The 23,390-nt window shown below is 37.0% G+C and overlaps 1 protein-coding gene across 5 annotated transcripts in view; it reads left to right on the forward strand.

The window, feature by feature from the left end:
• Positions 1-23,390, forward strand: part of ptpn13 (protein tyrosine phosphatase non-receptor type 13) — a 71,094-nt gene that overhangs the window by 20,436 nt on the left and 27,268 nt on the right. For all 5 annotated transcript variants that reach the window (XM_084136148.1, XM_084136149.1, XM_084136152.1 and 2 more), the window contains exons 5-18: positions 540-725; positions 2,360-2,453; positions 6,148-6,717; positions 15,686-15,778; positions 16,521-16,608; positions 18,039-18,237; positions 18,895-18,969; positions 19,062-19,230; positions 19,799-19,949; positions 20,522-20,660; positions 21,060-21,212; positions 21,555-21,737; positions 21,881-22,043; positions 22,966-23,329. In XM_084136148.1, the coding sequence (XP_083992274.1) occupies positions 540-725; positions 2,360-2,453; positions 6,148-6,717; positions 15,686-15,778; positions 16,521-16,608; positions 18,039-18,237; positions 18,895-18,969; positions 19,062-19,230; positions 19,799-19,949; positions 20,522-20,660; positions 21,060-21,212; positions 21,555-21,737; positions 21,881-22,043; positions 22,966-23,329 (2,627 nt within the window). The remainder of the gene's footprint in view (positions 1-539; positions 726-2,359; positions 2,454-6,147; positions 6,718-15,685; positions 15,779-16,520; positions 16,609-18,038; positions 18,238-18,894; positions 18,970-19,061; positions 19,231-19,798; positions 19,950-20,521; positions 20,661-21,059; positions 21,213-21,554; positions 21,738-21,880; positions 22,044-22,965; positions 23,330-23,390) is intronic.

A 23,390-nucleotide genomic window follows, 5' to 3' on the forward strand; every position in this document is an offset into this window, starting at 1 on the left:
AATGGAGAATCCCACCCTGCAAAAACTCATTTCCGGGCAATATGGCACAACACCCACCATATTATTAAAAAATTATATTATACTATTATATTAATTTGTGTTAACCGCCTAACATGGGTTTGTTCATTCAATAATATTTGTGCGCTGAAAGTGATGAAGTTGAGTGTGATGAAAAAATAGGTGAGGGTCTCCACAAAATCCGAACTCAAGTGGTCACAGAAGATGCATTTGAAACGTATGATACCAGGTGTAACACTAATGATTGGCTGACCACTTGTGATCAGATGACTGAAAATGCATCTTAATACCAGGTGGAAACAGGCTTTCTCGCTCGCTCGATTTCCGGGATGATGTATATAATTTTCAGGGAGCCGCTATCTATATGTGTGAGACTCCCGGACCCTCCGGAAGAGGTGGGATGTCTGCCATTGCCAAGTTAATTTATGGAAATAAATTCAGTTGGCCCAGACAAATAATAGATTCTAGATGACTCAGCATCTTCTTGTATCTTTTCACTGACCTCTTCATGTGTGTTTTAGCCAATGAAACTGGGAGAACACCTGAACAGAGTCTTGCTCAACATGTGTGATGACTCCACACTCAGCCGACTGTCCGCACGATCGGTTCTGGACACCTGCAGCGCTCACATCCGTAACTCCAACTGTGACCCTTCGTTTTCATATGTCAGGAGGCTGGTGAGACTCGTTCTTGGCAGTCTCTCTCAGGTACGTGCCTATGTATTTTTTTCAACATGCTTGTTTTTGTTGTGTAGATTAAATATGACAAAAGGAATGACTTGCGGATCAGCAAGTACATAAATAGCCACTCTGACTCAGTGAATGGATGAGTCAATAGAATGATTCAAACCTAAACGTTTGAGTTTATTTTTATTTTATTTTTTCAATTCATTGAATGACTGATTAGAGTCATTTACTTGCGAATCAGACTACAGTCGTGTTATTGTTTTCTGTTGCAAAGGCAACTTTCTATTAGCAACTGTATTTTACTTTTTTTGATGCTTATTATTGAAAATACATTTATATAGAATAAACATTATATATTTTTAATCTGCTTTAATTTAGCACTGGTTCTTGGTTCCCAACTCAATTTTTTTGTTAGTTGATCACATCCAAGCAATAATGATTCAGCACAAAGTGTGTGAACATACTGTTCCTATTAACTGAACTGCCTGCACAGCCCAGCCCTATAAAACAGCTTTCAATTAAAAAGGTGGTTAACAGTCTTTCCTGTGCTTTTCTCATGTTTGATGTCACATCCTGTTTCTAGCTACACTCTCCCCAGTAGTTTAATTGCTCAGCGATACAGAAACAGTGTATTGCCAGGAACAGACATGTTTCTGCTCTTATTTTCTGCACTGTGTATCTTTTTCCACACTGGGGAGGTAAATGTGATGAGCAACCCTCATCTTGAACCCATGTCTTCCACCATGAGTGTTTCTTCTTCCTCCAGCAACCCCGATTCAGAGTTAAAAATTTGACCATTTTATTCAAAAGGTGTTTTGACTTTGTTTAGCAATCTTGACCCTCTAAGGCCCGATCAAATCCATTTTCTCTGCAAAATTCTATTTTATTTTCCCCCAATTTTTTTTCCTGGATGTTGTGTTTTATTCATTTGCTTCATCAAAATACATATCAAACAAATCAATAATAGTTTATTGAACTTTATTACATGGCTTGGTTGAATTCCAATGTAGAATGCGGTCTCTTATTTCTTGATAACAGACCGCTGCGAAGTATAACACACCGTTGCCATGAAAAACAGAGCGTTGCTATGGACGCGGAACGGACTATTTTCTTTAGCGGAAGCAATACAATCGTTTTTAAATCAATAAACTCCTTTTTAAATCAATATTTTGTGTCAAATTATTGATTTATTTTGTAGGTAGCCATGTAATAAGCGGGATAATGTATAGCGAGGCGGTTGTTATAGTGAATAACCCTCATAACAACCGCCTCGCTATACATTATCCCTTACTTAAACCATATCTTTAATTGATCTTATTTTTTTTGTAGCTTAAATGGTTTGGGTGGCTTGAGGAAAAAAAATGCATTGTGCACCTTAAAGTACACTACTGTTCAAAAGTTTTGGGTTGGAAATAATTTGTAATGTTTTTGAAAGAACTCTTTTGCTTGCCAAGGCTGCATTTTTATTCAATAAAAACAAATCTGTAAAAGTAATATTGTGAAATATTATTACAATTACAAATAACTGTTTTCTATTTTAATGTTTTAAAATGTAATTCATTCCTGTGATGCAGCCATTTTCTTTTCTTGTAATCCCTTTCCCATAAGAGTGAATGATTATGTCTTTCTCATTCTGGGCATGTGTGTTTGTTTAGCTGGATGGTCTGTTGTCTGAGAGCGAAAGGGAGTCACTTCCAGAAAGAAGTAAAGAGATTCGTGAACGTCTGCGAGGAAAAGGCCTGCCCGCAGGTAATACACAAATCTAGATGTAAAATAATATGTAATTAATGCTTAATATATAGGACACTGAAGCTGGGGATTTCACTTTTTAGTAGTATTGGAGTCCTTTAGTTCTCATCCCTACATGAATAAACATGTATGCTTTTGATTTCTACTTTTCTCTTTCTCCCACACACACATGCACACCCAAACACAGGCATGCCAGTACACGTTCATACCTCAACCTTCTAGTCGTCTTCAGCGCCAACCACTCGTTTGAAGTTGCTGTTAATATTTGATGATATTTTGATTGTAATCACAGCTCACACGTTCTCCTCTTTCTAATAATCTCAGACTGATTGCTCTTATACCATGAAGCGCTAAGCTTCACGCTGACTCATCACACACCATTTGTCCAGTTCTAGAGGAAGTGATTCAGAATGTAAACAAAGCAGGGCTTGGTACTGACATGACACGACTTTGGCCCTGGGGTGCTTATCAGAACAGAGGGATAATAGATCCTCCCTGCCACAAGAGACAAGCCAGAACACAGCCAGCACCAGTGTCTGGAAGTGCCAAACTGAAACTAAAGATTGGTGCAGAAATTTCCAGATAATCATAAGATTGCAGATAGAAGGTTCTGGGGAATTTTGTGAAATGTATTTTATTCATTGATTTTTGATATAAATAGTGGTTCTGAAGAAAAGTGTTTTCCAAATAATATTATGATAGTCTGATGGGATGTCACAATGCACAGATTGTTTATGCAGCATTTTACATGAAATACTAATATACTGCTTATTGCATACTGCATAGTATTCCTAAAGAAATGAATGCTTTTATTCAGCTAAGATGCATTAATTTAATCAAAAGTGACAGTAAAGACATTTATAATGTTACAAAAGATTTTTTAACTTTCTATTCATCAAAGAATCCTTAAAAATAAATGTATCATGTTTTCATCAAAAATATGAAGCAGCACAACTGTCTTCAAAATTGATAAACATAAGAAATGTTTCCTGATCATGTGACACTGAAGACTGGAGTGATGATGCTAAAAAAAAATCAGCTTTTCCATCACAGGAATAAATTACTTTTAAAATATATGAAAATAAAAACAGTTATTTGAAATAATAATATATATATTTTTTTTTTTTACATAAAAAAAACATAAAAAAACATTAAAAACCGACCCCGAATTTTGAATGGTAGTGTAGTTTGTCATCCATGGAATTTTATGCATACAAAATATGTGAATGTATGCACAGTACACACACTGCAGATATAATAAGAGTAGTATGTTATTCTGAACATATTATTTTGACGTTTCATATAATGTGTGGAAAATGGTCTCCAGAATGCCACTCTTCCATGTATTTTCTGTGTTGTGTGCGGTAGGCAGTATGTTATCATTCTGAAGATACAGTTTTGTTCGAGTTGTGTTTTAAGACTCCACTTTATTCTCTCAATCTGTTTTTCTCGTCTCTCTGTCTGACTTCTCATGCTTTATAGTTTAATGATGTGCCAAACAAAGAACCTTTCTCTCCCCTTCTTCTCTGTTCTTCTCCCAACTTTCCAACTCCCTCATTTCTTTCGCTCTCCATCTATCTTCTGTTAGTCTCTCTCTCTCTCTCCCTCTTGTCTTCTCACTGTGTGCATAGACAAGAGTTTGAACCGAAACTAGACAAGCACATCACCACAAACCAAAACCAGAGCGTTTCATTTTGGAAAATATGACCAGATTTTCCCAGTGGTTTCAGTGGTGCTTTAGCACAAACACGACCGACCGGTTATGTAACTGAGGCATGGCATCGATCACTAATACATATTTCCCAGGGTTTTTTACTGCGTGTTCTGTAGGAAGTTTTGTTTTCATGCTGTTGTATCTGGCCACGCATTGGGGTCATGATGTGACTCACTTCACTCTAGCTTATTTTTGGCTTTACTGATGTCATGAAACCTCAGCAACTAAGTAATAACTGTGGTCTCAGACTGTGTCATTGTTCTCATTTTGTAGATCGAATGTTTGTTGACTTTTTCAAAAGTATTCGTGCTCTGCACACTAGCATTAGCCTCAGGCTATGCTAACACTGCTTAGCTTGTCTTGAAATATACATAGCAGCAAATATACATATCTGTTTCAGGGCTGTCAAAACAATAGTATAAATGTTTAAATTTCACAGTGGTTGTCCTTATGTGACTTCTGAGAGCTTCAGGTACTATATGGCAATATTTTATTTGCATTAGCATCTCCTTTTTATGCAAGCGCTACTGGCCTGTTGCCGTTAACATTTGTTGCTAAAATTTTTGGGATACATTTTGTATACAGTGTAAACTGTTTAGTGGCACACAAATCCTAGTGTTTGGGCAAATTATTAGGTGATGTTGAGCACGTTTGTGCCTTTACCCGAAGCACGTTTTCTTTAGCATATTGTGTGCTTCAACAAATCAGTCAGTCTTTACAATTAAACGGCTATATCTTTCTTAACTAGCTTAACAGTTAGTGCTCCAGCAAATTGAGCCATGATGTTCAAACATTATAACTGCTAAGTTCAAAACAGACCCATAACATTTCCTAATCCATGTCCACCATCTTCTCCCCATCATTCTTGATCATCTGTCCACTGTTGTTTTAAAAATGTGGCAAAAAGGCCAATAATAAAATAAAAAACCGCTTCAATATAAATAAATATTTTTCTTTATTTCTTTATATTATTTTATTAATCTATATAAATTGATATTATTTATATTTTAAATATATTGTGTATTAATTATATTATGAATTAATTAATAAATGCATGTTATAGATCTTATTATGAACAATCCATTTGTGAAAAAGTTTTTTTTTTGGACCTCATAATGTTTAACCAATCTGCCACAACTGGATCTTCCAGTGAAAATGACAGACTTCTGTCTGGTGATGTATGCAGGACTTCTCCAATCATTTAGCTCGCATTCATCTTCCTCCACTTTTGAATGCAACACCTATATCTCAAAATCAAATCAATAATCAATGCATATAACCAAGTCCCTGCCCTACAATTTCTTCTTTTTCGATAATCCATTACACTTGGATGTACATCACAATAAGGAAGAAAATATCTATTTCCAATTCATTGTGACTTTAAGGCATTTAGTTTTACATCTTGTTGGTCTACGATATGGTAAGACTCTTGTATCTAATTTCCGATTTTGTGACACTGGTATCCTTCCAGCATTAAGGGTTTTGAAGTGTCTGGGTCAGTGTGTGTAATGACTTTAGCATGCCTCTTTTTGTTAACTGCTTGAAATCAGCCCAGATCCATCTTTGCCCCCTACGATATAGTAAGCTTTTTATGAAACATGAGAGAAAAGGCCTCTTGTTGAGCCATTTAATGCTCAAACAGTTCCCTAAGAGAGAACCATCTGGAACATCCATGTCTTCCTGATTGACAGTGCTGGAATTGGCGTGGCTAAAGAGCGTGCCGCTGGAAGCTCAGGGTGAAATCAGAGAGGCTTTAGTGGGGCTGGTAACCACTAGAAGGCCACTATTGTCCCTTCTGTTCTTTCAGCCAATTATGACCCATTCTAATCACGCCTTGACAAACGTGATCCAATAAAAATGCTCCCTGAAGACAGCAAGGGTCCCACATTTAGTTTATGTCCTTCAATAGATTCTTATTTGTCTTTAAACTTTTATACGTTTAACCTTTTTTTGTACTATTTTTTTTTTTCTCCCCATTAGGGCGTAGTGCCGCCCATCGTGTGCTGGAGCGTTATAGAGCCCGAACCCAGGAGCAGGACAACCTGAACCGCGGACTCAGCCGCTCTATGGGCTCTCTTCCCATACAGGACCTTGTCAGAGCAGACGAGGGTCTTGTTCAGAATGCCCCTTCAGAGTACAATGCTGGGTCCGGATCCACTGCTGAACTCTACCACCAACGCCAGCAACAACAACAACAACTGCAACAACAGCGCGGCCGACCCGTGGAGGTGAACCAGCGTTCACACCCTCATCAGAGAAACAAAAGCTGGGCCTCCTCAGCAGACCTGGCCTGCCTGGATCCGGATATGCTCCGCTTTGGGGCCCTTGAGGACGCCCGACGGGGCAGCAGCGCTCTGAGCACCCGCTCAGCCAGTAAACACAAATCAGCTTCCAAAGCCAGAGACTCCCGTTATTCGGACTTTGGGAGCTTGGATGTCGGGAAGACCCATCACCATTCGAGTCAGTCTGTCGGCTCGGCGTTCAACAGCGCTTACGACCGGATCAGAGAGAAGCATAAGAAACTGCAAGCGCTCAAACAGGCCATAGATGGTGAGTACTGATTCTAAAGTTACTTGTTCGCTTACCACAATAATAAACGGTCTGTGAATCTCACAATACCGGTCAAGAAATAAATTTTCACAAAAAAACGTATGTTTTGCATGAACAAAGTTAAGCCAATTGTATTATATTTCTTAATACTATTTCTATGCTGATGTTCGTTTTAAAAACGATTAAACATATAACTCTCAAGTTAAACTGAGAATGGACAAATAAAAATTCCTAGACACAAAACAGGAAAGATCAAGTGTAAAATATGTCTGAAAATATTGTCACAATACAAAAAATATTGATTTTTAAATATCGGCTATTCAAAAGCTTTGGGTCAGTAAGTTTTTTTTTTTGGAAAGAAATTTATACTTTTATTTTGCAAGGATTCATTAAATTTAAGTGACAATAAATACATTTATAATGTTAGATTTCTATTTCAAATAAATGCTGTTCTTTTGAATCTTCTATTTATCAAAAAATCTTATCAAACAATATGTGTATTATGACTTCCACCAAAAAATATATAAGTAAAATATAAAAAGTATATTAAAATATTAAACTGTTTTCAACATCATTATTAGAAAATTTTCTTTCAAAACATCATATTGGAAAGATTTTTGAAGGATCATGTGACACTGAAGACATTTCAGATTTGCCATCAAAGGAATAAATAATATTTTTTAAATATATTTAAATAGTTCTTTTAAATTTGTAATAATATTTCACAACATTACTGTTTTTACTGTTTCTTTGATCTAGTCAATGTGTGAGTTGTGAGCAGACTTTTCAAAAACATAAAAAAAAAATTCTTAGGGACCAGTAGTGTACTTGTAGGCTCATTTTTTGCATGCAATATATATGTTTTTCTTATGATCTTAGAGTTAAATTACCCTGCCATTTCTTGTCAGGCTTTATGAGATTGACCCCAATGTGGAAAATTACAAATAATGCCTATGGCTCTGCAAGATTTTGTCAGAAAATCCAAATCCAGGATTCGTTTTCCCCTCAAGCTCATTGTATCAACAACACTTTGTTTGCTGTGAGTTGTGCAGAGCTAGTTGTCAGAATGATATTGACTATCTGATGGAAACTGCACACAAAAATGGCTGAAATCACCAGTGAATGGACTGTGGGTGTGCTGTCTGAGACTGAGACTAGCGGTGATGTAGTCTAAGATCTGGGATTGTAATCAAAAGGTTGCAGTAAAACACTTAACCCTGTGTTGCTCAATGAGAAATTGTGCCTGTAGCTTATCATTGCATCATGGTCACATCACGAAATGCTTTTGTGGCAAGGGTTTTATCCTTCAGGCTCCATGCAATGCAGTTGATGTGACAGCGTTAACCAGGCTGGTTAAAACCACTGTGCTACTGACTTTGACTCATAACTAAAAAGCATTGCAATAACCATCAGAAGGTTCAACGGCAACCATGAATTGTATTTGTGTTACAGAGGAACTTTTTTGCTCTTCTGATGTTTTGAGTTCCTGTGAAACTAAAGTCTTGCCGAGCTGAGGTGTCTCTGTGTGTGTGTGGTGGAAGTGAACGCAGGGTTATGAATGGGTTTTGCATGGCTTTTGCACGTGCGGCATGTTGCCAGGTTCTTTATGACTCAGTCTGGCTGAGGGCTCAAGATTCCAGGAACTAATTAGAGAGATGGATAATTCTAGGCCTTCAAAGCTCACAGACTTATGCAAGCTTTTTACTCTCTCTCTTTCACTCATTCACTCTCTCTGGGTCTCTCTCGCCATTTTCTGCTAGCTTTTCATTCAGAACTTTCCACACTGTTGGTGAAACTAATTTAAAGTAGTTAAACATCAGTCAAGCTACCCTTTTGAAAAAGTTCACTGCATGTAACTAACTATGCAGCTTTGGGGAGGGCTTTTTTATTTTATTTTATTTTAATACTGATTAATCATCATATTTTAGTTGTATATCGACACAAAAAATATGCATATACTTGGAGCAGAGAGACTGAATTGATTTTTGAACTGGTTCATTTAAGTGATCTGTCTGAACGAACCTATTCATTAAAATGAATCAAACTTCTCTGTGCTTATATAAAAGAGGACATTTTAGGCCGTAAATCTGCAAGACAAAAAGTAATGTAATTAATTCTCCCATATATGTTTTTTCTTCATTCTTGTCTTATTGCCACCTTGCAGTCTCCATTAGAGATATTGAATTCTTCATATGAGCCACTTTCATGTACACATCCTTCGCCTGGCCTCCATCTGGACATTTTCTCGATGGAGAGAAGCTTTGCTTCATAATAATAAACCTCAGGCTTTCCAACCCGACCTGGCCCTGAACTGAGCCCAGAAGCTGTTTGGCTGCTATTTTTACCACGGTTGAGCTCAGAACCAAAGACATTCTCTTCCCAGCCCGTGTGGTTTTACTCTGGCTCATGGATCCATGAAGCTGATCTGTCTGAGGCTGTCTAATACTCTGCACTTTTTTAGTAGCATTCTTTCCAGTTATAATGTTAGTTTTTTTTTTTTTTACACCAAAAACAGTCGATTTAATGTTTCATGAGCTCTTTCGATCCTCTTTTAGACTCTTAGAATTAAATGACCTTTTCACTACTGTACCTTTAAGACTTGTGTAAATTGCCTGGTTGTCTAAATTTGTGCGTTTTGCATGGTGTGGTTCGTCATATGTTGAGGTATTATTCATGGTTGTGATGGAATAACTTTGACATTTTCTGAATAAATCTTATATTATACTCTTTCTTCAAAAGAGCAGGAAAAAAATAGTTTTCAATCATATGTTCTCCAAAGTGTATTATAAGAGGAATCTTTGCCATCATATTGCTTTTGTGAGGGAAAACACGATTCTGTGTGTCAAGCTGCCGTCTGTCCATCCGCTTGTGTAAACATGAGCCAGGCTCATTTTCCTGACAATAATGGGCCGCATTACCCACGATCCTGAAGAGAAGGAATGTCCAGCCCCATTAGAGCATGATGGGAAAGAGCACATATTTTGGTTGTTTCGGTGCCTGTATTTGCTGTGAATGAATGTAATGGTGCGCAGATCATTTGTTGAGGCTCATAGCATAGCAAACAACTGATCCTATATATATATTTATAACTTTTATACTGAGTTTCACACTTAATTTAAATTAGTTTACATTCAAATTTGATTTAATTTTAAATGATTTAAATTCTGCATTTTTATTTGATTTTGTAAAATCCATGTTTGCACTTTCATCTCGACCTACTTGGTGTTTATGATCCGTCATTAGGGAAACTCTGCCCTAAATACATCCACTTTCAAGTCAAGGTACATCCATGTTTTTGGAGTGTGCTGATCTTGGAGACAGTAATTTGAGTCATGTGTTTTTAGCACGAGGAAATGTCCATTACTTGTCATCAGGTCACGTGTGCTGTTTTGTTGTTTTATTGGAGACATTTGTGAGTAGAATTGATCAGGATTCTTGAGCAGACAGAAGGGTCCGATTGTCACTACATACATCCTGATAATAAAAGACAGGGATGAGAACGGAAAGAGATTATTTCATGTTAAAGTCCATCTGTGTGGATTACATTTTATGGAAGATCTCTCACCCGTGGGTCGAAGGTTGTTTGAATCTAAAAGCTTTTTAAAGACTTCTCCCACACTCAACTAGAGCTTCAGGAAACTCTGAGCCGTGGAGACACTTCCCAGATCACACGCTCTGTAAACTCCACCACTTCTTCATTCCACAGGTCTTCCTAGTATGTAACATTTATTCTGTGTTACATCTGCTTTGCGACCTGTCATGATCGTATCTACTTGCAGTTTCGCAGAGAGATCAGATCTTATCTCTCTCATACTCTGCATATCTTCAGGTCACTTAGAAGTTTAACTTTTTGCAGCTTTTTTTTTTTCCTTACCTGCATGACCCTACAGTTTATCAATGTATATATTATTTTAGACATATTGTTTGAGAGAGACTTTCTTAATTGTTCACCGAGAGTCATTGAGGGTCCCCAGAAAGATTTATTTACTTGCAAGTTTATTTGTTTATTACTTATTTATTTTCACATTCATTTATTTACACTTTTTATTTATTTACGTTTATTTGTTTACATATTTTTTTAACACATCTATGTATTTATTTACACATCTATGTATTTATTTACACATTTATTTTTATTTATTTACTTACACATGCGTTTATTTATTTACACTTTATTTATTTATTTATTTATTTATTTACACATTTATTTATGTATTTGCATTTAAAATTTGTTTATAACATTCTGAGCATAGCACACTCTATATTGTGTTCGTAGGATTTATTCTGTGTGTGTTATGAAACAATATGGCTGGGAAAAAAAAAAGGCTTGTCAGAGATTTAAAGAGCAACTCCAAATACGTTATTGCTACAAAACCACGTGCATATTTTTTATGGTTTGATCTTCAATTATCAAAAGAAAAAAATACCATAAAATCACAAGAGGATATGCAAGTCTGACAGAACTTTGACTCGACAGACTGAAAGCTTTTTCCACTTTGCTAGTAAATCTCTGACCTTCCTCTTAAAATCAGCGCTTTACAGGACAGAAACAAAGCCACTCTAATGAACAGACCTCTTCAGTGTTCAGCGCTTTAATGAAAACAGCCTTTCTCCCGAAACCCTTTTGTGTTTTCTGTCCTCATCAGGCTCTAATTACCCCATTAATCCCTTGTTCTTTTTCTCTTCCTTTGTTTTTATTTAATTATTTTGTTGAATCCATTTGCATGTAAGACTTTCAATGGCAATAATCACTAGTATATGAGTCTGCCCCGGGCCTCTAAAACATTAAGATCAGAGGAGACCCTTGAGAAAGAAATGACTGGAAAAAGGCAAGGAACATGAGGAAGTGATGAAGAGCATGCAAGATTGGGAAAAGGTAGAGTAGGGAAAAGAATAAGTCTAAATGTGGGTGTTTTCCTCTCTGAAAAGAGATTTAGCAGAAGATACTGAGGTGGCGCTGACATGTATGACCTGTCCACCTACACGTCCCGATCCTCTGAGCTTCTGATGGCTGACTCACAAGATCTGAGGTCATGATGAAAATTTGGACCCAAGAGTTGAGATCCAACATCCATTGGGATACCATCTGTTCTGCCCTTCATTTCCAGTTGTTTCTTTGTCCACTTTCAAGAACTATTTTTGTTTTGCAAAACACTTTATTAACATTAAGTGAACCTAGAGGAAAATGTATATAAAAAAAATCTGTCATGACCCCTTTAAAGTCTTTGGTCATGTTTAATCAATGTGATCTTTTCTGTACTCTTTTTGCCCACTGAATATTTTTTCATTAATATGCATTTCTTATATTTTTTTTTGTCTGAACAGTCCAAATTACATAACAGAACAACATATTAGGCCATTCATGAAACTTGAGCAGAACAAATTTCCATGAAAATCGTTTTTAACACCATTCTTGCATAATTTGTCATATTTGAATGAATGGATTTACACAGAATTTTTCATAAACAAGGCAATTAAGATAAATATGGCCCAATAATGACACTACACAGAGCTTTATGTCATGCATCAATAAAACGATCACACATTTGTTTGGCAGATGTCGTGCATCACTATCGTTCAGCTTGTGGTTGGCATTGATCCAGAGGCGTTTTCTCTTGAATTATCTCACATCTGCAAAGTGGCATGAAACGTGGCAGAAAATTGATTCGTATGACATTACGTGATGCGTGCAGCCTGTGGCAGAACACTCCGTCCTGCTCCCTAATGCACTCATTCTTTCCTCCGTTCGTTTCAAAGATTTTCGCTCTACAGAAAGAGTTGTAAAATAAATGATGAGCCGAGAGAAAGCGCACACTCGAGGGAGTTAATGTCTTCAGAGGCTTTTAGCAGACGTGCTCTCACACCTACAGTGATGTGAGTGTTATCATGGGCCAGTTTGATGATACGGTGTGTGTTTGTGTGCAAGTGACTCACTTCACAGCCCGCCAAACTCCCACCAGGCTCTGAGAACTACACTCTGTGGGCAGCATTTCCCATAGTCAAAGTAGTAATATGTATGGGTGTCTGTTTTTGTTTTTTGTTGGTGTGAGTGTCTTGGTTTGTGTTTATGTGTGTGTACAGTGTTTTTTTTTTAACGCCCTTTTCAGGGGTTGCCAGATCATCCTCCCTTTTCGTATTGTGGGTTGAAACTCACAAAAGAACATGCCCAGGTTATACGTTACATCAATTTTTTTTTTTAAATCAAATCATTTTCAGTTATTTGCAGCTTGTTTTAAGTTTATAGAATTTTTTTTTTTGTGTGTGTGACATTTAAGCTCCTTTTAATGCAACCCCCCCATTAAATATGAAGTATGCATCACATCACTATTTCCTCCATGAGCAGGTGCTTTCATTTAAAGGCATAGTTCACCCAAAAATGGAAATTTTACTCACCCTCATGTTGTTCCAAACCTGTATGAGTTTATAACACAAAAGAAGATAGTGTGAAATATCCCTTGAAGTCAGTGGACTGACTAGTTAACTGAATTTATGGAACTGTTTACACATTTTTCAGTCTCTTTACGTGGAACTGTTTGATTGCTTTACATAATTGTCATTGTTTCAAAGTTTCACTCAAGGTTGAGCTAATTGTTTACTGTGGAGAGCATTCAGTCGGGCATGAGACTGAAGCTTCATTGTTTTGCCTTTCCGAAACTCCTGGCTTGAGAAATCCTTCAGGAATTCCGTCAATGCTAAATATGCAGCTTTAAGAAACTGAGGTGCGTGGACTTGATTTTCAGGTTCTGACAGACTTGTCAAGTTATGCACAGAGGCAGCACGCCACACACACAGGGAATGCTGTCAAGTTTAGATAGTGACGTAATGTACACACACATACACAAGAGTAAAGCTGAGTCAATGATTCAGAGTTTCCTACCTGAGCTTGGTCTGGAAATGCAAACTGAAGAATAATTTGACTGAGAACACACTTACAAGGGATTTAGTGTTACTTAAGGTCAAACTAATACAAATAATTTAACAAATAAAACATATAAATACATATAAGTATAATAAATACAAATAAAAGTATTATTTTAAAAAACAAGTTGAAATCATGCAAATTGGTGACTTAAGTGCATAGACTAATGATTAACAACCTCGGAAAGTTATAGTAGGTCTACTTACAGTAGGTAAGGTCTTTAACTGTTTACAAGCTTTCGTGCAAAGAAAGTGAAAGTGACGTGTGTAGCCAAGTATTGTGTCCCATACTCGAAATGTGTGCGTTGCAATTCGCCCATCCAAGTGCACACACACACACAGTAGTGAGTATTGAACCCATTAGGCCACAACTGCCCCTAAATAAAAACCTCCCTATGGAGAAAGTGAAATATTATGATTTTCATTGATCAAGATCTGGCAGCTACAGCACATTTTTCCTCTTGGACGAGCGATTCGCAGATAGCTTTTCCTGCGCATGAAATCCCCCAAATGCCAGCAAACCAATGAGAACGCGGGATAATGATGTTGAATCATAGCAACAGAGCGTATGCGCCAAAGCTGCTGTGGATCTGCTTACCCAAACCCTCTAGCTGGCAGATTTGAAGGAAATTACCGTAGTTTGGCAGATAAATAAATGGAGTGTTATGTACGTATTGATAAAATCTTATCGTACGCTTTATTACATACCTCAAACAAGTGAATTTATAATACAATCCCCCAGTTTCACAGACAAGACTTAAGTCTAGTCCCAGACTAAAATGCATGTTTTAACTAAAAGCAACTTACACTGACATATTTTAAAATGTCAGTGCCATTGTTTTGTCACACTAGATTCACACCAGTAATGTTTTTTATAAGGCACGTTTAAAAAAGCTACTTAAGTGCCCTAATTGAACTAAGGCCTAATCCTGGCTTAATCTAAGCCCTGTCTGTGAAACCAGGCCATATTGTTGATATTAATTAGCGAGTCCACAAATGGCTTGGGTAATCGCCCCTGCTATAAAGTTCAATTAAAAACTTAATTTAAATAAAACAAACTTTTGGTGGTTTTGTTTGTTTTTTACAGGCTGATCAATATTAAACAGATCTTAGTCCAGAGCCATGTTAACGGTTATTGGGTCAGCCTAGAGTGGTTTTCTCAGGTTTGAGCTTTAATTGTAAAAGTCTCCTGTTTGAAAACTGAGCATTCTGAAATTCTGACAGATGAGATGACTGCCATATGGTGTTCATTCATACATTCATACGGTTTTGAGGAGCTGCAGTGGAGTATAAGTAGTTTTGCTGTAGACTCAATGTGCTTGTACTCAATTAAATTATGCTTTGTATTGTAAACCCTTTTCGGTGTTTTCCAATCTCGCTTCTAAACCACACTGTAATCCATGTCATATTGAAAAGAAGCAAGGTGTGATTTGCTGATGTTATTTAATTAATTTACCCGAAGGCCTTCAACTTGACTGCTGGTCACATACCTTCCTTTGAGATCATAAAACATGACACGTGGAAGAACATGATTTACACTCGTGTTCATACCAAAAGCCTACACTGTTAGTTACTGTATGAATGTTTGGAAGCTAGACACTCCCTCATCACATTTCTGAACTCCTGTCAGTGCTTATAATGATGGAAATAATCTGTAACAGTTTCCAGCAGCATCTGCATTTACTATGTTAATAACAGTCCATGATTGAGAATATTAGGGTAATTTGTCTGTTTCATTTGGTTATGGGGATAGAATTGGGGTTTTCTCTGGACATGATTTAAAAGACTATAAGTGTGACAGGAATTTTTTGTAGAACAAAGCTGCTTTGAAACGATGTGTATTGTGAAAAGCGCTAATACAAATAAATGTGAATCGAACAATAAGTGCTCTTTTTAATAATAAAATGCAAGTTGAGGGCAGGGCTGTCCCTGATTTTCTCAAGAAATAAACTAGAATTGACAGGCTAACTTTAGTATTTGAATGTGCTGTGCTACATTCTTACATAATGGAATTTACAAATGAATTTACAAATGGAATTTCCATTTTCAGATCCCCTACATACTCACAGAAGATACCACAGCGACTACAGTTCCTCCAGCGAAAGCCCCTCAGTGGCATCATCAGACCCCGACTACAGACAAGGTTGTCCTAATGACTTCATCAATCTCTACCTTTTTTTAAAAAAATATTATTTTTTTTATACACACCAGGCGTATAAATAATTTCTGGCTTGAATCAATTTTTTAAAAAATATTAGCATTTATATTATTTTTATTTTCTTGTTTATTTATAAGAGAAGGAAGTCAATTTTTTTGTTGTTGTTGTCATATTATGAGACATATTATATTTTCATGACAATTTAAGCCCCTTCCACATTCTTATTACCGTAATGTGTCCAGTTGTTTTACTTTGTTGTTTTTCTCAAGGCACTACAAGTTTATAGGCATATATAATAATATAGTATATAATTTTATATATATTTTATATAATATGTATAATTATTGCTTTATGTATATTGTATTGTTTTATGATATTTTTTTCTGCATTACAGTAAGGACCTTTAATTAATGTTACGATGTTAAAAATACCAAAATAAGATTAATTTTCAAGATAGTTTTTTTCCTGTTCAACATGATGTTTATCCATAAGATGATCTGGGCCATACGACCATAGTTATGAATGCAGTGTGAGTCATCACAGCTTGTAGCACTGTGAGCATTTCAACAGTTTAGATGAATGTGGGTGGATGTAATTAGAATCAAACTCATTGATGGCCCTGCTGTTCATTTAGGGGACATACAAATGTTTTGATTTGCATATTACTGCACTGTGCAAGGCACATACCTCACATGCATTAGTTTCACAACTTTCTTTACACAAACAGCTAAGCCTGAAGATTTGAGGCGGTTCAGCTCTCAGGTCGGCCTCACAGAGCATGACGCCGTTTCGCTCAGCAGTGCACAGAGACACAGGTATTCTCTCTCTTTTTTTCCTCTCTGATGTTTGTGTTGATCAATCATCTGTACTGACCCCTTCTTGAGTTCTTTTGTGGTTGTGGACCCAGGCCCATGTTAATGATAATCTAAACCCTTCCTGAGTTCATTTCCTCTCATCCTGTTCAAGTTTAGCTCTGGTTACAAGAACTACAGCACTGAGTGTGTGTGTGTGGCTTCAGTTACCAAAAATTGTCCCCAGAAATGATCTAAACATCACAAAACCTCCCTATGGGGACATCCCCAGATATGTGATGTTAATATTTTCCCTCATTTTTTGAAACAAGTTTTGGATTATTGTTTAGTTTTGTAATTAGCTTTATGTAAACGTGTCATGTGTGTTCAATAGCAAGTCAAAAGTGTGTTCAAGCCATAAAGTTTTGAAATTGTCCTCACAAATATTGTAAGAAATGTCATAAACTGACTTATGAGCACATTTTAAGTTACTCTCACAATTTGAAAGGCTCATAAATCAGCCAAATAATGCTTTACATTAAATCTAGTAATGTAAACAGGTTTCCGTAAGATGAAGTGTGCAATACATATTATTGTCTTAATATGAAAATCATTGTGCCTGGCTCACTAATATAACTTCTAATCTGTGTCTGTGTGTTCAGATTATAGATAAAGTGTGCTGCTTGTTTTAAAAAGTAGTGATTTTCTGGCATTGAAGGCGTGAGCATTTAAATATGTCATCATCACTGTCATAATCGTAAGGCCCATCTACGCTATATACTTTGCACTTTGATATCCCACTGTTTTTCCTTGTTCTCTGCCTATTAACAGCTTTTCCAGTGATCTTCCAGCAGCTTTTGTTGCATTTTATCCTTATTATCCCAGGCAAACCGCCAAAAGTCAGTGTAAATACCGTGAATACTTCCATCTAATGTGTTTCTCATTGAGGCAGTGATTCTACTCCTCCCCCTGCTGGTTAACCAGATGAACTACCCACCTCTGTCCTTCCCTGAAGTAGATGTTGGCGGTTGGTGATGGTTGCCAGGTGCTGCTGTTGTGTAGAGCAGGTTTTGGACAGTGTTCAGTAATTGATTCCCTGAGGATGCCCAGGGCTCAGAGCCCCACCATAGGTCACCCATGGCAACCAGCTGGCTCTGCCATTGGCATAACGCTTCACACACACAGTCTTAGTTGTCTTATCCATCCTATTATCTTAAATTCTAAGGATTCCTTTTCACAACTTGTTCTGATTTGGAAATTTAAATATGCTGATATTATAATTACATAAATAAACACACACACTCGTGTTGGGTTTCCATGTTTTATGAGGACTTTCCATTGATATAATGATTTTTATCAGATGTTGGTGTATATAAAATATATGTATTAGTGTATATAAGCAGAATGAAAATGCACTGAATTACAACACCATCCTGGTTTTGCCTTGTGTCCAGACTTTTTGAGGCGGGTCAGGATGAGCTGTTGGGAACAGAACTTCTGATCCAGCGTCAGGAAGAATTGCACAGGCTCCAGGCCCGGCTGTCTAGAGCCTCCATCTACCCTGGCGAAGACCCGCGCACCTCTATACTGGACCTGGTGGAGCCTCTTCATAGCAGTCCTTTGGAGACCGGCCTCCATCCACGCAAATCTAAAGTAATACAGTGCTGCAGAATTCAGATTAAATTCACATTGTACAAGTTAGTGTTAATGACGAAATATGATTTAATTGAATTTTACATTGTGAATAATCCAAAGATGTCGTAATCCAGTTCATCTGGATTCAGATTGGCTTTACTTTTGCTTCATGTCGTTCACACCATAACTTTTATGAATAAATCACATTCAACTGAGTTCAAGGTTAACTGAACTCTAATTGAATTCAGTTTATGCAAGTTACAGAATTAACAACGAAGGATGAAGTATTTGATTAAATATGCTTAAAGCAAATTCGATTCAGATTTAATTTTATGCATATAGATTTGTGAATAGGATAACATAATCCAGTTCATCTGAATTCACATTGAATTCACTTTAGCTTTGCAGCATTCACACTGTAACAGGCATGAAGTGATCATGCTCAACTTTATATTTCATATTTATCTAATAAAAGTTTTATACAAAGCTGAAGAAATCAAGGTCAATAAAATTCAGATTGAATTCAGATTATGCAAGTTATAGTGTGAATGATGCAAACATGAAATAATTCAATTTGACTTCAGATACACTGCGTATGTGAATGCACAATCACTTTGATTTGTTCAACTTAAGGTCTCTGTGGGACGTTTGAAAAAATGTTTTTTTGTGTTGTAGAATCTGTTTGGCCCCGAGTTTGTGAGGATGAGCAGTGAGCCAACTGTGGTTTTAAGCGTGCCTTCGTCCATTATGGTAAGACAGAAAAAAAAAACTGCTCTGATTTTTGCTGCTACATGTATAAATGTATACATGTATGCATTTCTAATTTTTGCATGTTTTGACAGAACAAGTCAAAGGAGGAGAGTCTGAGAAAAGTGGGGGTGGTCTTACTGAACGGTCAGAAGTTGGAGCTGAGTTGCGATGTGAAGGCGGTCTGTAAGGACGTTTTGGACATGGTTGTAGCTCACATTGGACTGGTGGAGCACCATCTCTTCAGCCTCGCCTACCTTAAAGGTGCATAAAACATCTTTCTTTTAAACTGTTATTAAATGCATCCAATTCCTTTCTGCCTCCATTCATTTCTTGTATACCTTTCTGTCTAAAACAAAAATGCGGACACTTTGTAGAGAAGAAATGTCTTTGGTTTTGTTTGTGAGAAATGCAATATCTTTCACAGTTTTGTGTTTTTGTTGAGTCTAAATGAAAGCACCATGCTGCATTTCTATATATCTAATCAATCCTGCAGCATTACATTTAAAGTGATATTTAAGTAGATTTTTCCTGTAATGTCAACAGGACAGCTTATGTTATTGGTATATGTTCAGGTGAACAGAGTTATTTGATTATGAAGTGTGTAAATAGATCAGAATAAATAATTCTGTTGTTGTCTTCCTGACACGCTGCCCCTGCATGACTCCTCTAGTTACGGCTCTAATGGACACGGGTGGTTTGTGTCCACAGATGGTTCATTAAGTCCTCTGACTCATGCCTCCCAAGCCAAAGGCTTTTGCTTTTTATGCTGCATTGAACACTTTTAGCATAATCTGTTTGTTTTTCTTATTTTCTTTTTCCTTTTTTTTAGATGACGAGTTCTACTTCGTCGAACCTGACTCCAAACTTTCAAAGGTGGCACCTGATGGTTGGAAGGATGACCCTAAGAAAAAGAAAACGAATGTCAATTTTAATCTGTTTCTGCGTATCAAGTTCTTTCAGGATGATGTCAGTCTGATACAGTAAGAGCTCAGACAGCAACTGCAGTCAGACTCCAAAATATTGTAACTTTCTAGCTATTTTCTGAATTGCAAAATAAAGCATGCAGTCTGTACTATCAGAAGTGAATCTAGAAAGCCAAATGCTTTTTCCTCCTATTTTCATTTTATTTTTGCAATCCCAGAAATGAATGTGGTGCCACGTTCCTCACGTTCTGGCCACTACAAAGAAAATATAAAGCGATTTACATTGGGTCTCAAAAACATATTTTTTCACGACCTTTGGCAGCTTTATACACACACACACACTGACAAGCCAAAACATTATGACCATTATGGTTTATTTGACCAAATAAACAGTAAATATTGTGAATTATTATTATTATTATTATTATTATTACCATTATTACCATTTAAAATACTATATTGAATTTTAATACATAATATATTTTGTTCTATTTATTGTATGCTTGCTGAATAAAAGTAATAATTTATTAAAAAATGTTCTTACTGATCCCAATCTTTTGCTTGGTTCTGCATCAATAAATGTATTATCCAGTAAAGCCAAATTAATCAAGCTATTTTTTTTTAAATAGACACATGATGACGAAGCACCAGTACTACTTGCAGCTGCGGAAGGATATCCTAGAGGAGCGGGTACGCTGTGACCTGGAAAATTCCATGATCTTGGCGTCCTTGGCACTGCAGGCGGAGTTTGGGGACTATCAGACGGAGGTACAAACGACATGGGGAAAAATAGAGAAAAGTTTTGTTCACAAGATTAAGAATAATTTTTGAGTACATCAGTGTTTTTTTGAGAGATTGTTGTTACCAACTGAAAACCCCCCTTACCATAGTTATTTATTCATCTAACTCTCCATATTCAAGTGTTTTATAACAAAAAAATGTGATTTAAACCAGGAATCTTAAATACTATTTTAAAGCAGAGATTGTTTTGACCATCTGAACATCATATTAAGTCTCAAAAATAAAGGTTCTTTATTGGCTTCAATGGTTCATTGAAGAACCTTTGGAACCTTTCTATTGCATGAATGGTTATTTATAGTGGAAAAAGGTTTTTCAGGAAAAAATGGTATTTTTTCATTACATGTTTTCTCCTTCATGTTCCAACAGCTCCATGGAAAGACATATTTCCGGTCGGAACACTACCTCCCCGCTTCGGTTCTGGACAAGATCGATCAGACCACCGTTAAAGAAGAGCTACCCAAACTCCACAGCTCGTACTTCAACGCTTCAGAGCAGGAGGCCGAGCTTGAGTTCCTCAAGGTCAGGAACTAAATGAAACGCATCAGTCCTGCAGAGTGATTCTAGGCAGAGCTTCCTGATTGGCCAAACTTCTGTAATTGACTGGAATAAACATAGATTGCTGCAATCTGTTTTCCCTCAAATACTTTTGATCACAGCCAGACCAAAAGTTGTACTTGGAGCCTGGTTTTACTCATTCACAGACATGAATTGTTTTTTGTTTTTTTACGAGATAAGTATAGTAAAGTCAATAGATGTGAATAAACTGACTTGTTTTGATTGTGCTCGATTTCTTTTCCTAAAAGCTGTTGTTGTAGTCTGCTTGTGATTAGATCGGTCTCGTCATTTCTCTCTAATTTAAAGGTGTGCCAGAGACTGCCGGAATATGGAGTTCACTTCCATCGTGTGCTTCCTGAGAAGAGATCCCTGACTGGCATCATGCTGGGCATTTACTCGAAGGGTGTCCTCATCTTCGAGGTCCTGAATGGAAATCGAACCCCTGTGCTAAGGTTCCCCTGGAGGGATACCAAGAAGATCTCTTTCACGGTAAGAAGTTTAAATGTGCATGTTTTCATTTGGTGGAAATCACACAGCCGTGAGTTCCCAGAAAAAAAGCTAAAGAAGTTCAGCTTCAGGCTGTTTGACATGGAATCATTTATTTGGTGTGTTTATGTGTTTCTCTATGGCAGAAAAAGAAGATTTGCTTGCAGAACACTTCAGACGGGATCAAACATCTGTTTCAGACAGACAGTCAGAAGACCTGCCAGTATCTGCTGCAACAGTGCTCGGCCCAGTACAAATTCCACCTGCACATGAAAGCCAGACAGAACAACCAAGAACTGCAGGACCTGGGTGAGAAAGAAAGAAAGAAAGAGCAAACAAAAATGGAAGCAGAAAGCAAACATTTATTTAATTTTTAATTTAATACTCTTTATGTAGCTGTAAAAGAGCAAGAATACAGCATAAATATTGTAAATATAGATTCAGATTGTGTATTTGTCTGCAAGAAAGGCAGATATTCCATAGTTTCCACACAATATTTCCACATACATTTTATAAAATTAATAGTTTTGATCGTGAATGTAATTCAGTTGATGCATTCATTGGCTGCTCCCATGTGTGAACTGTCCAATGGCTTTTTTAACTCCATTGGCAAATGGATTAAGAAAAGCAAATGGCGAGTGTTTTTTTATTACGATTTAAACATGATTTATGATTTATTTATTTATTTATTTACCTTTTTAAACATGATTTTGTGATTTATTATTATTTCTTTGTGATTTTTGTGCTTTTAATTATTTCTGGTATTGATTAAAAATTGATCATTGATTTCTTAATTACATTTTTGTGTGGTACTCATAGTTCTGGCCAGTGTCATTTTAACACTGTAACAAGATGACTTCAGGACTTCTGATATTTATTTCAATATTTACTTCTGGCATTCTGAAATATTTGCAATCAAAAGAAAACAACTTTAGGCAAACTTTTAGGGTTGAACTCCTAGTGATTAAACAAAATGAGAAAACGGCAAGGAAAAGTTCCTTTGAGATAAGAAACCTTGGGAAAATAAGGAAGTGTTCCAAATGGCCCATCCTCCTCAATTTGCTCTTCAAGAACTGGCATTAAACTCAGGGTTTCAGGGTTGAAAATAAACTATAGGGTCAATACAAGCTATAATGTAGAACCTTTCTTGGCTGTGTAGAAGCCAAAAATGGCATGCAAGCTGGAGCACTTTGCATGTTCTTCACCATCTTCTGTTGTTTCTTGCCTGCAGAGAACTCTCCTCTGAGCAGTCTGCAGTACTCTGATGGGATGGGTGCAGTTAGTCTGTCCCCCAGCACTGACCCCGAACTCTACAAGAGGATGTCCTACTCTGAGATGTCCGTCAGCAAGAGTTCACTGGGTCGGGTCTCTGCCCCAGCAGAACCGCCCTATCCGGGGTTCAGCAGCTCCAACCCCAGGATGAAGAGTCGTTCCCATCATAACCTAGGTCAGCTGCCTGAGTCGCCAGAGCACAGGATGCTGCCTTTCAGTAGCCAATCACAGAGCAGCATGGCCCGATCACAAGTGCTTGCATCATCACACCAGCGCGCAAGCTCCGACACGGACTCCATCTCTGTCGCCAGACAGCAGGAAAGGTGAGCGACACATGCAAACATATATTTACAAAACAAATGATGGTTGCAATCTTGTTTTATT

This window comes from Abramis brama (genome assembly GCF_963993115.1).
Source record: "Abramis brama genome assembly, chromosome: 15".
In the NCBI taxonomy this organism is placed as follows: domain Eukaryota; kingdom Metazoa; phylum Chordata; class Actinopteri; order Cypriniformes; family Leuciscidae; genus Abramis; species Abramis brama.